Here is a 16,297-nt window from a genome sequence, read left to right as displayed (position 1 = left end):
CTATATGCATTTGTAAATTAATACCTTTTGGTGGGGAGGAGCTAAGGTACTTAAAGATACCATAGCATCTTAAAATCTACAATGACAGGGAAAAACTACTAATACTAGGCTTTTAAAACTCACAAGTTATAATAATGTAAAACAAATCTGCCATTTTAGCTGATTTTCAATATGTTTATACATGTAATATAAATGACAAATATGTATAACAACATCTAAAAGAAAACAATGATGTACAAAATGTTTGTAATAAATAAAATTATTGCATTTAATGTCATTTTCTTGAAAACTGAAATTACCAGATCCCTAATGAATACCAGTTCAAGTTAAAGGAAATGTGTGCCAATACCAGCTTCTGACAACAAAAATAAGAAGTTAAAGCTCTGCAAGTTTGTCTGATTTAGGTCAGGTAATCATGGAAACAAAAGAATATTTAAAATTATTTATTGTATCATTATGCACATTGAAGGAAAGCATTATAGACAGCAGAGTTCTTTCCCACCATAAAATTTACACCCATTTAATTAGCTAGAAACACTAGCTTGAAGAGGTACTGATATATTCCATTTGTAATAATTTCTCTACAGCAAACAATTGTCTTACAGTTGGAACATGTTGAAGAAAATATTGTCTCACAAGTCTTTTTTGTTCTTTGAGTCTCAATCACCAAGAGTTCAAGGGACTTTGAGAGAATCCTGGTGTCCTGTATGGCCTGATGAATGCATCAAAATCAAGCAGTGTATTTGTATTCTGAAACTACTCTTAACTCCATACAAATGTTGCTTGGGTTGTGGAGCTCACATTTCTCCCACTGGCACTATGCGTCTGAAGGACATTTTGTTATGAAAGTTTCACACCAATTTTGTTTTGCTCCTTCTTCATTAGCCGCTGTGCTTCCTTTTCCATTTTCTTCCTTTGTTGTTCTGCTGCTCTCTTTTCTCTGTCTGCTATCTTCTGCTGCCTGAAAAGAAACATATTCGTATTTTTACTTTTAGAAAACACTACACAGGTAAAATGGTGAATAAATTCCAGAAAGAAACAGCACTGCCCTTTTACTATCATCAAATTTAAGTTTAAAAAGTCTTCATTCTTCTCACTGCTTTGAAATTTCAAAGATTTTCAAAAACAGTATTTTTTTTTAATCTTTAGAACATGACTTGCAAAATAAAAAAGGTATTATCTCTGTTTTAAAAATAAGTAAAATGGGGCATTCAGGTTAAGTGAAATGTCCAAAATCATAAGATTAAGGTTAAGAACCCACTTCTCCTGATCCCTCTTCTTCAGATTATTTTCACTAAAACACTACTTCCATTGGACCACACCTTCTTTTTGGTACCATTCAGAAAAGGCTGATATTTAGGATTAAATATTCTGTTATTATAATAGTTAAAAACAGCTAAAGGATGTCAAGAACACAGATATACAGAGCACAAAGCAAAGAGAAAATGGAAACTTAAGACATGACTTCCAACTAGAAGCTAGAAATCTACTTAAAGATTTGACTAGCTCTACTAATGACGGGGCAGAATGTGGGTATTTACTAATTACACATTATGAAATACCTTCCCCCTAGTCCCTCCCTAACTCCACTGATCTAGAATCATTAAACCCCTCTATATTTATTGATTTTTTTTAATTGAGGTAGAGTTGATTTACAATGTTCTGTTAATTTCAACTGTATGGCTAAGTGATTCAGTTATGCATATATATACATTTTTTAAAATATTCTTTTCAATTATGGTTTATCACAGGATATTGAATATAGTCTGTGTACTATACAGTCGGACCTTGTCATTTATCCATTCTATATATAGTAGTTTGCATCTGCTAACCTCCAAGTCCCAATCCACCCCCACCCCCGCACGGCAACCACAAGTCTGTTCTCTATGTCTGTGAGTCTGTTTCTGTTTCGTACATAGGTTCATTTGTGTCATATTTTAGATTCCACATCTAAGTGCTCTATCTTATTGATTTGTATGGGAAGTGGGAGTAGGAGTGTGGTAATGAAATAGGAGAAAGAAGAACAGAAGTTGGTCCCGGGTTTGAAGGTTTAGGATATGAGAAAATAAGTCAAGAAGCATACAAGGCTGAGGAAGGAAGCTGTAGGGCACAGCTGGGCAGCAGATAGGCAACTCTGGATTATATATAGAAAAATCTAGTGTGGATTACCCATATATGGGACAGCTCAAAGCTGGTTATAGTGAGTGAAACGTATATACATTTCTCAATCATACTTACAAATGGGAGTAAGCAGAGGTATGGATGACCAAAATTCAAGAAAGTAGAGAGACTTATTTTAGGCAACATTTTCTTTTTTTTTTTTTTTGTGGTACGCGGGCCTCTCACTGTTGTGGCCTCTCCCGTTGTGGAGCATAGGCTCCGGACGCGCAGGCTCAGCGGCCATGGCTCATGGGCCCAGCCGCTCTGCGGCATGTGGGATCTTCCCGGACCGGGGCACGAACCCGTGTCCCCTGCATCGGCAGGCAGACTCTCAACCACTGCACCACCAGGGAAGCCCATAGGCAACATTTTGACCGTCACCATCAATTAACTAAAATTTCAAAAGAATAGTTTCAAAAAAATCAACTTTTCACTAGCTCTGCTCACTTTCAAGCAAAACTGATATCTGCACTAAAAACATCAAAATGTCTGTGGCAAAAAAAAAAGAAAGAGAAAAAGAATTAAAAAGGGCTGGCTAGGTTATAAACAAATAAGATAATCGAGCTTTGACCTAGATACTAGCTGATACAGAAACATCAACAATTAATATTTCTGGTACAAGAGGCAACTTAGACATTAATGCAGACAAAATATATTTTTCCTGTCCAGATACATGTCTGGAATCACTAAGGTACCAGAATCTTTTTCCTTAATGATACTGATCATAGTACTGGTAGTATTTAAAGTGGCAATGGGGAACAGGCTAGGTTAGAGGCTATGGATTATGGATACACTTTTAAAATTCTCAGTGTTACCCTGGGGGTGGTAACAACATATGGAGCCTCCAGGTGTTTTTGGCTCTACCTATGCAACTTGAAGCAAGAAACATGTCTATTACTGACTAATAGGCTCCCTCTCCCAAGCTGTCGTATCAAAAGCACTAACTTTGAGTTTTTTGGTCTTGTTTTGTTCAGGGTGCAAGAAGATAGGGTGAAAAAGAAAAGGTTTTTGTACAGTGAATGTTCAGCTACTTGTGAACTCATAAACTCTACAGTGTTGGCATTAAGATGACTGGATTCAAAATGAATAGCTCCTTCCTTTAACCTTGTGGTTGATGACACCAATCACCACTAGAATCCCCAAAATGTTCTAAAATACCCAGACTTCTGTATCTATAATTTATCCAAAAGAAACAGAGTAAAAAATAAAAAAATAAGTGACACCTTTTTTGACAATCCATGCAACATAAATGTTTACAATTTTAAAACTATTTCCTTTATACTGAATCATTATCAAGCAGGAACTAAATATTTAAAACTCTCACAACTTTACTGACTTTTGTAATGTGACCCCTTCCTGTCTAAAAAAAAAATGCTGTAAACAGTAAGGACAAGATCAAAAAAAGTTCAGCCTTAACTCCCAGTTATTTAACTACACCCTCTGCTGGTTGTTCAAGGTAATTATAATTTATTGGTAAAGACAGGAAAGGACAATACAAAAATGAAATCAGTTGTTTCGTTAAGATAGTCAAATAAAGAGTAATTCATTTTCTATCCCAATTATAAAAACCATATTTGAAAAAAACACACTGCTATATTTTACTTTATCATCTTGAAAAATGCAAAAGTAATTTAGATACATTTACATATCTGAGTTTTCATCAGTGATGACAGTCACAGACTCTCTCAAGGTAAATTTTTTTTTTTACTCTTTGACCTAATGCGGTAGTAGCAAGAATTAAGTTTACTGCTCACAAAAACAAAGAAATAAGAACATAACCAACAAAAACAAACTTGAAAACCTCCAGAATAATATTTTCTGTAGAGTAGGCAGTAAGTATATGACTTATGTTATCTACCTCAGGGCTTTCAAGTACATAAATTGAAATACACATACAAATGTAGAGTGAAATACAAGTTATTTTCAAATAGCAGTGCTATTCACTGCTATATTCAAATGAGCAGTGCTGGCACTATGCTAGACCATGGGGAAACAAAACTAAAGGTATAACTTCTGACCTAGAGAAAATACATTGTCATGACTCACATTCACAGTAGAACGTTTCAAGAGATAAATATATTTTATAGGGAATGAAGTATAAAGCATATAGTTCAATATGGTGTATATATGTAAAAGATCTCATTCTCCATTAATAAATTATTCTTTTATATCTATATTGCTTTAAATTGTTGGTTTCTGTGAGGTTTTAATCATATAAAATAGCATATGTAGTCTGAAATACAAAAAAACTATCCCATATTATCAAGGTTCAAGTGAGAATGACGAAAAATACAACATTTGACAGAATAAGCTTTCTTGACCTTAAATGCGACATGAATAAAACCAGTTCTTCTACTCAGGTTGCAGTGTAAATGTTACTCAAATACCTCAGAACTTCTTCAGCTTGCCAGGCCGCATCTTCTTCTTCTTCCCATGCATTGGTATTTTCCTGCCAGGTATCCAAGTCACCTAATTCAGGCTACAATAAGACAAAACAAAGCAAAATTACAATGGTCAAGAGCCATCCTTTTTCCACTCAGTGGTCAAGACAGTATTTTTTTTAAAAAGAATTTATTATTTATTTATTTATTTTTTGGCTGTGTTGGGTCTTCACTGCTGCACGCACAGCTTTCTTAGTGAGCGGGGGCCACTCTTTGTTGCAATGCGTGGGCTTCTCATTGTGGTGGCTTCTCCTGTTGCAAAGCATGGGCTCTAGGTGTGTGGGCTTCAGTAGTTGTGGCTCGTGGGCTCTAGAGCACAGGCTCAGCAGTTGTGGTGCACAGGCTTAGCTGCTCTGTGGCACGTGAGATCTTCCCAGACCAGGGCTCGAACCCATGTCCCCTGCATTGGGAGGCGGATTCTTAACCACTGCACAACCAGGGAAGCCCAAGAAGAGTATCTTTTAAAGCATAACTCAGACCTTGTCATTGCCCTGTATCTTCTCTACTTTCTTACCACATCCTATATAGGCTCAAATGATTGCCCCCGGTTTGCCTGGAACTGAGGGATTTCCTGAGACGTATGACCTTCCATACTCAACAGTCCTGGCAAGTCCAGCTTTCTTCCTATTTTATGTTTTAAAGGATACTCCTTTTATATTAACTTTTCTTTTTTTGCCTACTTTAGTTTGGAATAGACAAGAATAGAACATTTGTTCTCTCTGTTATCTCTCTTTTCAGTAAGAAGAAGGAATGGGGGGTGGAGGAAAGAGAAGAGACAGACTGATCCCAGGCTGGATTAGAGATGCTTGACTGGACTACTCTGTGCTGGGGAGATGAACTGGAAGAACCAAAGTTTCCAAACTAGCATAGTCATCTCCATTTACGCACAAGTAATTTTCTAGATTTTTCAGTGGCAGTTATTGTCTGGGTCCCAGGCAAAAATGACACGTCAGGCAAAATTTACTCTTTATTGGAGTACTTCTTCTATACTGTGCTTCCTTTTGCCTGCCTTACTTACTTGATACCAGCGGGCTGGCCACACTACCTTCGACTATTCCCCAGGCAGGACCTCTAAAAGTTCACTTTTTCCTTCCACAAACAATGAAAATGTTCATTCTGGAACGTTTGGTTGGTGGGGAAATAATTACATGCATAAAATAACTGGCACCAAGCTGTGAACAGATTTATTATATTCTCTTCTGAGTACTTAGACCTAAAACCGAAATAAAATGTGTTGAATTTTCTGCTCTTAACCATAAATGAGATACAATCCTCTGTTAAAAAATTAAAAAAAAACATTTCTGATTTTATGTTTAATGTAAATTTCTAAAAGTAAACTAGCTAAATCAAAGAAAAGGATTTTCAAAGTCACTGAATGACTCTCTTGAAAAGTTAAACCAACTTATTCTCCTGACAACAGTAGGTGGAAGTCTTGTTTCCTTGTATTTTTGTCAATACAAGTAGGTAATTGTCTTCTTTTCTATATGTTAAGATTTAAAATGGTGTCTTGTTAATTTACTTTGAATTTCTGTGAGAACTAATAAGATCAAACTTTTCTTCATGTTATCAGGTTATGTCTATTTCTTATTTGTAACTTTATCCATTTTTCCACTGAGGTGTTTGACTTTTAGTGTATAAAACAGTTAGATACAAAAAAGGTGAAATGACTAAGACTATAAAAAAGAGTATCTGATCCTTTAGTAGAGATGGTCTTCTAAGTAAAAAAGAAGAAGTTTTAATTAACAGATTTGCTGCATTAAAAACTAAATACATCTGCCCATCAAAAACATCCAAACTAAATTATAAAGCCGATAATAAAGTGAAAATTGTAAAAGATAACAGAAAAGAGTTAATATCCTTAGTATAAAAAGACCTATCACAACAGTACAAATGATAAATTCCAAAAAGAATGTGCAATTTAAAAGAAAAATCTAATTTGTGGAATGGGTAATAAGATATTTTGTTGTAGAGAACAAAGTGCAGTAGATTACCATTCTCTCCTAGGTAATGCCCCCTTTATTTTGTCTGGTTAGTGGGGAAATATCTGGAAACAGCATTGGAAACATTCTCCTTCTACCATATTTACCTCTTCCAAACTCTTTAAGCTGTGACGTGTGTATAACTTTATAATAAGCTATATTAGTGTTATAATAACATTATTACAGTTAGGTGGCAAATGTACTAATTCACTGAGGGGGCCTGAACCACTTTACCAATATGGAACAAACATAAAGTTTTAAATTCATAAATATAAAAAACTAAACATTATGATGCTATGCTCTTTTAGAGAAATATCTGTGGTATTATAATGCTCTCATAACATTATGTAACTGCATAAGAGTTATCAAAATTTTTAATATTTATGTATATGATCATTTATTTAACATTGTGCTTCCCCCATTAGAATGCATTCTTCTGAGGCAAGGACCCTGCCTGTTTTGCTAACTTTCTACTCTATTACCAGCACCCAGCACAGCATCTGGCATTGGTAGGAATAGTTTCTGATCAATGAATTAAAAACATATACAAACATGGGACCCTCTGGGAGAGGGGTCTAAGAAGTACCTGTGAAGTTAAGCAAAAAAAAAAAAAAAAGAAAGAAAGATGAAAAGATAGAAGTGGTGGTTTAAAACGATATCTGCAAATTCTTTGACACTCCTTTAAGAGGTGGAGCTTAATTCCTCTTCCCCTGTATGTCAGCTGGATTTAGTGACTAGCTTCCAATGAATAAAATAATGTGGAAGAGACAGTGTTTCCCTTATAAGACTAAGTCATAAACAGGCATTGTGGCTTTACCCCTGCATGTGCTCCACTCTTTTTCTCAGTGATCATTTGTTCTGGGAAAGTCAGTGGTTATTACATCATAAGGAAACTCAAGCAGCCCTATGGAGAAGTCCATGGCAAGGAACTGAGGCTTTGTACAACCAACAGCATTAATCTGCCAGGCAAGTAAGTGACCAACTTTGAAATGAATCTTCCACTCCCAGCGGAGCCTTCAGATAACCACAGCCTCAGCTCATGACTTGCCTGGAAACTCATGAGAAACCCTGAGCCAGAACCACCCAGTTTAGCCACCCCTGGATTCCGAATCCACAGAAACTATGAGATAAAAAAAATATTTATTGTTGTTCAAGCCACTAAGTCTGGGGTTGTTATACAACAATGGATGACTAATGTAATCAAGCAGTCAATAATTACTAATCAATAATTAATCAATCAAAACATACTGAAAAGCTAGGGTCTGGGGAGAGGTTTGGACAGTGATGTGTTTTAAAAAGTTCAAAGGGACAATCATTGACAGGAAGACACTGGAACTCACCAAGAAAGATACCCCACATCCAAAGACAAAGGAGAAACCACAATGAGACGGTAGGAGGGGCATAATCACAGTAAAATCAAATCCCATAACTGCTGGGTGGGTGACTCACAGACTGGAGGACACTTATACCACAGAAGTCCACCCACTGGAGTGAAGGTTCTAAGCCCCACGTCAGGCTTCCCAACCTGGGAGTCCGGCAACGGGAGTAGGAATTCCTAGAGAATCAGACTTCGAAGGCTAGCGGGATTTGATTGCAGGACTTCGACAGGACTGGTGGAAAAAGAGGCTCCACTCTTGGAGGGCACACACAAAGTAGTGTGCAAATCGGGACCCAGGGGAATGAGCAGTGACCCCATAGAGATTGAACCAGACCTACCTGCTAGTGTTGGAGGGTCTCCTGCAGAGGGAAGTACTCCTTGGCGTGAGCCCTCCAAGAATCTGTCATTAGCCCCACCAAAGAGCACAGGTAGGCGCCAGTGTTGGGTTGCCTCAGGCCAAACAACCAACAGGGAGGGAACCTAGCCACACCCATCAGCAGTCAAGCTGATTAAAGTTTTACTGAGCTCTTCCCACCAGAGCAACAGTCAGCTCTACCTACCATGGGTCCCTCCTGTCAAAAAACTTACACAAGCCTCTAAGATAGCCTCATCCACCAGAAGGCAGACAGCAGAAGCAAAAAGAACTACAATCCTGCAGACTGTGGAACAAAAACCACATTCACAGAAAGACAGACAAGATGAAAAGGCAGAGTGCTACGTACCACTTGAAGGAACAAGATAAACCCCCAGAAAAACGACTAAATGAAGTGGAGATAGGCAACCTTCCAGAAAAAGAATTCAGAATAATGAGAGTGAAGATGATCCAGGACCTCGGAAAAAGAATGGAGGCAAAGATGGAGAAGATGCAAGAAATGTTTAACAAGGACCTAGAAAAATTAAACAAACAAACAGGTGAACAATACAATACCTGAAATGAAAACTACAGGAGAAGGAAGCAATAGCAGGGTAACTGAGGCAGAAGAACAGATAAGTGACCTGGAAGACAGAAGGGTGGAATACACTGCTGCAGAACAGAATAAAGAAAAAAGAATGAAAAGAAATGAAGACAGCCTAAGAGACCTCTGGGACAACATTAAACGCAAAAACATTCTCATTATAGGGATCCCAGAAGGAGAAGAGAGAGAGAAAGGACCAGAGAAAATATCTGAAGAGATTATAGTCGAAAACTTCCCTAACATGGGAAAGGAAATAGACACCCAAGTCCAGGAAGCGCAGAGAGTCCCATACAGGATAAACCCAAGGAAAAACACACCGAGACACATAGTAATCAAATTGGCAAAAATTAAAGACAAAAATTATTGCAAGCAGCAAGGGAATAATGACAACGTACAAGGGAACTCCCATAAGGTTAACAGCTGATTTCTCAGCAGAAACTCTACAAGCCAGAAGGGAGTGGCATGATATACTTAAAGTGATGAAAGGGAAGAACCTACATCCAAGATTAGTCTACCTGGCAAGGATCTCATTCAGATTCGATGGAAAAATCAAAAGCTTTACAGACAAGCAAAAGCAAAGAGAATTCAGCACCACCAAACCAGCTCTACAACAAATGATAAAGGAACTTCTCTAAGTGGGAAACACAAGAGAAGAAAAGGACCTACAAAAACAAACCCAAAACAATTAAGAAAATGGTCATAGGAACATACATATTGATAATTACCTTAAATGTGAATGGATTAAATGCTCCAACCAAGACACAGGCTTCATCAAGACACAGGCTTGCTGAATGGATACAAAAACAAGACCCATATATATGCTGTCTACAAGAGACCCACTTCAGACCTAGGGACACATACAGACTGAAAGTGAGGGGATGCAAAAAGATATTCCATGCAAATGGAAATCAAAAGAAAGCTGGAGTAGCAATTCTCATATCAGACAAAATAGACTTTAAAATAAAGAATGTTACAAGAAACAAGGAAGGACACTACATAATGATCGAGGGATCAATCCAAGAAGAAGATATAACAATTATAAATATATATGCACCCAACATAGGAGCACCTCGATACATAAGGCAACCGCTAACAGCTATAAAAGAGGAAATCGACAGTAACACAGTAATAGTGGGGGACTTTAAACCTCACTTACACCAATGGACAGATCATCCAAAATGAAAATAAATAAGGAAACAGAACCTTTAAATGACACAATAGACCACATAGAATTAATTGATATTTATAGGACACTCCACCCACAAATAGCAGATTACACTTTCTTCTCAAGTGTGCATGGAACATTCTCCAGGATAGATCACGTCTTGGGTCACAAATCAAGTCTCAGTAAATTTAAGAAAATTGAAATCATATCAAGCATCATTTCTGACCACAACACTATGAGATTAGAAATTAATTACAGGGAAAAAAACGTAAAAAAACACAAACACATGGAGGCTATAAAAATACGTTACTAAATAACCAAGAGATCACTGAAGAAATCAAAGAGAAAATCAAAAAACTCCTAGAGACAAATGACAATGAAAACACGACAATCCCAAACCTATGGGATGCAGCAAAAGTAGTTCTAAGAGGGAAGTTTATACCTATACAAGCCTACCTCAAAGAACAAGAAAAATCTCAAATAAACAATCTAACCTTACATCTAAAGGAACTAGAGAAAGAAGAACAAACAAAACCCAAAGTTAGCAGAAGGAAAGAAATCATCAAGATCAGAGCAGAAATAAATGAAATAGAAACAAAGAAAGCAATAGCAAAGATCAATAAAACTAAAAGCTGGTTCTTTGAGAAGATAAACAAAATTGATAAACCATTAGCCAGACTCATCAAGAAAAAGAGGGAGAGGACTCAAATCAATAAAATTAGAAATGAAAAAGGAGAAGGTACAACAGACCCCGCAGAAATACAAAGCATCCTAAAAGACTACTACAAGCAATTCTATGCCAATAAAATGGACAACCTGGAAGAAATGGACAAATTCTTAGAAAGGTATAACCTTCCAAGACTGAACCAGGAAGAAATAGAAAATATGAACAGACCAGTTACAAGTAATGAAATGGAAACTGTGATTAAAAATCTTCCAACAAACAAAAGTCCAGGACCAAATGGCTTCACAGGTGAATTCTATCAAACATTTAGAGAAGAGCTAATACCCATCTTTCTCAAACTCTTCCAAAAAATTGCAGAGGAAGGACACTTCCAAACTCATTCTATGAGGCCACCATCACCCTGATACCAAAACCAGACAAAGATACTACAAAAAAAGAAAATTACAGACCAGTATCACTGATGAATATAGATGCAAAAATCCTAAACAAAATACTAGCAAACAGAATCCAACAACACATTAAAAGGATCATACACCATGAACAAGTGTGATTTATCCCAGGGATGCAAGGATTCTTCAATATATGCAAATCAATCAATGTGATACACCATACTAACAAACTGAAGAATAAAAACCATATGATCCTCTCAATAGAGGCAGAAAAAGCTTTTGACAAAATGCAACACCCATTTATGATTAAAACTCTCCAGAAAGTGGGCATAGAGGGAACCTACCTCAACATAATAAAGGCCACATATAACAAACCCACAGCAAACATCATTCTCAATGGTGAAAAACTGAAAGCATTTCCTTTAAGATCAGGAACAACACAAGGATGTCCACTCTCACTACTATTATTCAACATAGTTATGGAAGTCCTACCGTGGCAATCAGAGAAGAAAAAGAAATAAAAGGAATACAAATTGGAAAAGAAGTAAAACTGTCACTGTCTGCAGATGACATGATACTATACATAGAGAATCCTAAAAATGCAACCAGAAAACTACTAGAGCTGATCAATGCATTTGGTAAAGTTGCAGGATACAAAATTAATGCACAGAAATCTCTGGCATTCCTATACACTAATGATGAAAAATCTGAAAGAGAAATTAAGGAAACACTCCTATTTACCATTGCAACAAAAAGAATAAAATATCTAGGAATAAACTTACCTAGGGAGACAAAAGACCTGTATGCAGAAAACTATAAGACACTGATGAAAGAAATCAAAGATGACAAAAACAGATGGAGAGATATACCATGTTCTTGGATTGGAAGAATCAATATTGTGAAAATGACTATACTACCCAAAGCAATCTACAGATTCAATGCAAACTCTGTCAAATTACCAATGGCATTTTTTACAGAACTAGAACAAAACATCTTAAAATTTGTATGGAGACACGAAAGACCCCGAATAGCCAAAGCAGTCTTGAGGGAAAAAAACGGAGCTGGAGGAATCAGACTCCCTGACTCCCTGGAGGAGTCAGACTCCCCGACTTGTAATACTACAAAGCTACAGTAATCAAGACAATATGGTACTGGCACAAAAACAGAAACATAGATCAATGGAACAAGATAGAAAGCTCAGAGATAAACCCATGCACCTATGGTCAACTAATCTATGACAAAGGAGGCAAGGATATACAGTGCAGAAAAGACAGTCTCTTCAATAAGTGGTGCTGGGAAAACTGGACAACTACATGTAAAAGAATGAAATTAGAACACTCCCTAACACCATACACAAAAATAAACTGAAAATGGATTTGAGACCTAAATGTAAGACCAGACACTATAAAACTCTTAGAGGAAAACACAGGAAGAACACTCTTTGACATAAATCACAGCAAGATCTTTTTTGATACAGCTCCTAGAATAATGGAAATAGAAACAAAAATAAACAAATGGGACCTAATGAAACTTCAAAGCTTTTGCACAGCAAAGGAAACCATAAACAACATGAAAAGACAACCCTCAGAATGGGAGAAAATATTTGCAAATGAATCAATGGACAAAGGATTAATCTCCAAAATATATAAACAGCTCATGCAGCTCAATATTAAAGAAACAAACAACCCAATCCAAAAATGGGCAGAAGACCTAAATAGACATTTCTCCAAAGAAGACATACAGATGGCCAAGAAACACATGAAAAGCTGCTCAACATCACTAATTATTGGAGAAATGCAAATCAAAGCTACAATGAGGTATCACCTCATACCAGTTAGAATGGGCATCATCAGAAAATCTACAAACAACAAATGCTGAAATGCTGGAGAGGATGTGGAGAAAAGGGAACCCTCTTGCACTGTTGGTGAGAATGTAAATTGATACAGCCACTATGGAGAACAGTATGGAGGTTCCTTAAAAAACTAAAAATAGAATTACCATATGATCCAGCAATCCTACTACTGGGCACATACCCAGAGAAAACCATAATTCAAAAGGACACATGCACCCCAGTGTTCACTGCAGTACTATTTACAGTAGCCAGGTCATGGAAGCAACCTAAATGCCCATCGACAGACGAATGGATAAAGAAGTAGTGGTACATATATACAATGGAATATTACTGAGCCATAAAAAGGAACAAAATTGAGTCATTTGTTGAGACGTGGATGGAACCAGAGACTGTCACACAGAGTGAAGTATGTCAGAACGAGAAAAACAAATATCATATATTAATGCATACATGTGGAACCTAGACAAATGGTACAGATGAACCAGTTTGCAGGGCAGAAGTTGAGACACAGATGTAGAGAACAAACGTATGGACACCAAGGTGGGAAAGCCATGGGGGGGTGGGGATGGTGGTGTGCTGAATTGGGTGATTGTGATTAACATGTACACACTGATGTGTATAAAATTGATGACTAATAAGAACCTGCTGTATAAAAAAATAAATTAAATTAAATTAAAAAATTAAAAAAAAAAAGGGCTTCCCTGGTGGTACAGTGGTTAGGAATCTGCCTGCCAATGCAGGGGACAGGGGTTCGTGCCCTGGTCCGGGAAGATCCCACATGCCGCCGAGCAACTAAGCCCGTGCGCCACAACTACTGAGCCTGCGCTCTAGAGTCCACAAGCCACAACTACTGAGCCCACATGTCACAACTACTGAAGCGTGCGCACCTAGAGCCTGTGCTCCGTTAACAAGAGAAGCCCGCGCACCGCAACGAAGAGTAGCCCCTGCTCGCCACAACCAGAGAGCCTGCACACAGCAACGAAGACCCAACACAGCCAAAAATAAACAAACAAACAAACAAACAAATAAATAATAAATTTATAAAAACAAAAAAACAAAAACTAATACTAAACTTTCTTTGGATTACTTGTATGAAATATATTAATATAAATGTTTCAGACATTACATGAAATTCCTAAAAATCCTATAGGTACTGGTAGAATGTTATGTCATAATTCTAGTTATTACTTTAAAATGTGTATCTCAGAAATAACTAAATAACTAAATTTCCTTGTCAACTGAATTATCATGAACTTCCATCAAATCTTTAACCGTGGTCATTTTTAAGTCTTTGTCATTTACAGACAGTTCTGGGTGTACTCTGATGCTTTTGCAAAGATGTTCCTATAAAAGGGTTTCATCTGCAAGGAATTCATGGAAGAGACTGACAAGCACAGGTTTCTGGTAGCTGACTATACTGCTGAACTGAATGAATAAGCATTTTCAGAACTCTAATGGAAAACTGATGAATTCATAGAAGTGCTAACAAAAGATCAAGATGAAAAAAATTAATTACATGGGACTGAGTGAACTGATGAGGATGATTTTAAGTTTTGTGACTTTGTTTGAATAAAAAAAATCTACTTAGATAAGCAGGTTGAACATTAAGCAAGATGCAAATATTTAATATTTTTCTTCCCTAAATGCAAAGTAATGGTTTGTGTTTGAGATGTACACTTATTGGTAATCTGGCTATCATTTTATATATTTAGTCACTGCTCTAAGGAAAGCTTTTAGTCTAGAAAGTACTTTATATACTTTTGAGTACCTTCAACTTCAATTTCAGACTCCTCGTATTTCAAATGTGAACTTGTCTTAATCAGTTGGAAAGAATGTAGAGATTTATGGAACTAATTTAAGAAATAGAGCACTTCTACTGAGAAAAGTTTTCTCATATCAACACTAGATAAAAAAATGACTTAGTTTGATATAAGAATTACAGTCATTTACAGGAGAGTTTCCACAATGATTTTTCCCTTAAATTTGTTTCAAATAAATTAAATGTGACACCTCTATATCAACAAAAAAGAATAAAAAAGTTCAAAGCTGATTCTGATAGCCTCCAAGGTTGAAAATCACAGTTATATACTTTCCTCACTACTTTTGTCCACAGAAGTGTTGTATTTAAGTCAAATCTATTTTAAGATAAACCACATTTTAAATGTAAATATACTCTACTAGGGAAACAATTCATAACTTACTTAAAAATAACCTGCTATTAAGGTTAAATTTTAGTGGTAATCTCTTTAAAGGTCATATTTTTTTTCACACACACACACTGTATTTTATTTTTACAAGAGATAAATAAACTGACACCAAGCATTGTAAATGGATGACCACAACAAAAGCAACGACTGCAATTACCAAACACGAAACACACTCATACTATGTCATAATATTGACATAGTATGAATATATGAGTAGTATGAATATAGGTCCTAACAGGTCCTTTACTTTGCAGTGAAAATTGATTTGTATATTTTTGCAGTGAAAACTGATTTGTATATTTTTTGCCTCTGAGTCCTTGTGGGATTTTTTTTTTTATTCAAACAGAAAGTCACAAAAATTATAATCATCCTCATCAGTTCACTCAGTCCCATGTAGTTAATTTTTTTCATCTTGATCTTTTGTTAGCACTTTTATGAATTCATCAGTTTTCCATTAGAGTTCTGAAAATGCTTATTCATTCAGTTCAGCAGTATAGTCAGTTACCAGACACCTGTACTTGTCAGAGTCTTTTCCATGAATTCCTTGAAGATGAAACCCTTTTACAGAAACATTTTTGCAAAAGCATCAGAGTACACCCAGAACTGTCTATAAATGACAAAAGACTTAAAAATGTAAAGGTCATATTTTTTTTCAATAACATTTTTGTCTCTATCTTTTATGTGTACAATGGACCCTGATCTTAATATCTGATGTAATTTATAATCTCCTAAAAGGACAGGATTGGTAACCTCTCTTGATCTGCTACACCTGTTTCAAAGTCATACAAATACAAATACTATGTTCAATTCATTTTAACTTTTTTCTTCTTTTAAGAAAATAGAAATGAAAACAAAGCTCTTGCCTAGATACCATTAGCATACTTACAGATTGATGAATAAAAGGCATATCTTGTGTAGCTGCTAGTCTACTAGAGAAACCTGTGCTACCATCTGGGATGCCAAAATTTAATGGTTCTCTCTTCTTAATAATGATCTGAAAGATTAATCGAAAGAGAATTATAGGAACATTTTACACATCACTATATAAACACAGACAAATTAACTGACCAAAGCATTTTATAATT

The 16,297-nt window shown here is 36.2% G+C and overlaps 1 protein-coding gene across 4 annotated transcripts in view; it reads right to left on the bottom strand.

Annotated features, from left to right (window-relative positions):
- Positions 1 to 430: 430 nt before the first annotated feature.
- Positions 431 to 16,297, bottom strand: part of EBAG9 (estrogen receptor binding site associated antigen 9) — a 32,322-nt gene continuing 16,455 nt past the window's right edge. For all 4 annotated transcript variants that reach the window (XM_081258396.1, XM_081258395.1, XM_081258393.1 and 1 more), the window contains 3 exons: positions 16,099 to 16,206; positions 4,548 to 4,639; positions 431 to 961 (listed from right to left, as the gene is read on the bottom strand). In XM_081258396.1, coding sequence (XP_081114522.1) covers positions 841 to 961; positions 4,548 to 4,639; positions 16,099 to 16,206 — 321 coding nt within the window. In that variant the 3' untranslated portion in view covers positions 431 to 840. The remainder of the gene's footprint in view (positions 962 to 4,547; positions 4,640 to 16,098; positions 16,207 to 16,297) is intronic.

Source organism: Mesoplodon bidens (assembly GCF_964165515.1).
Source record: "Mesoplodon bidens genome assembly, chromosome: 16".
Taxonomy (NCBI): domain Eukaryota; kingdom Metazoa; phylum Chordata; class Mammalia; order Artiodactyla; family Ziphiidae; genus Mesoplodon; species Mesoplodon bidens.
Note: the sequence above shows the minus strand (reverse complement) of the source record. Positions and strands in the feature narration are given on the sequence as shown.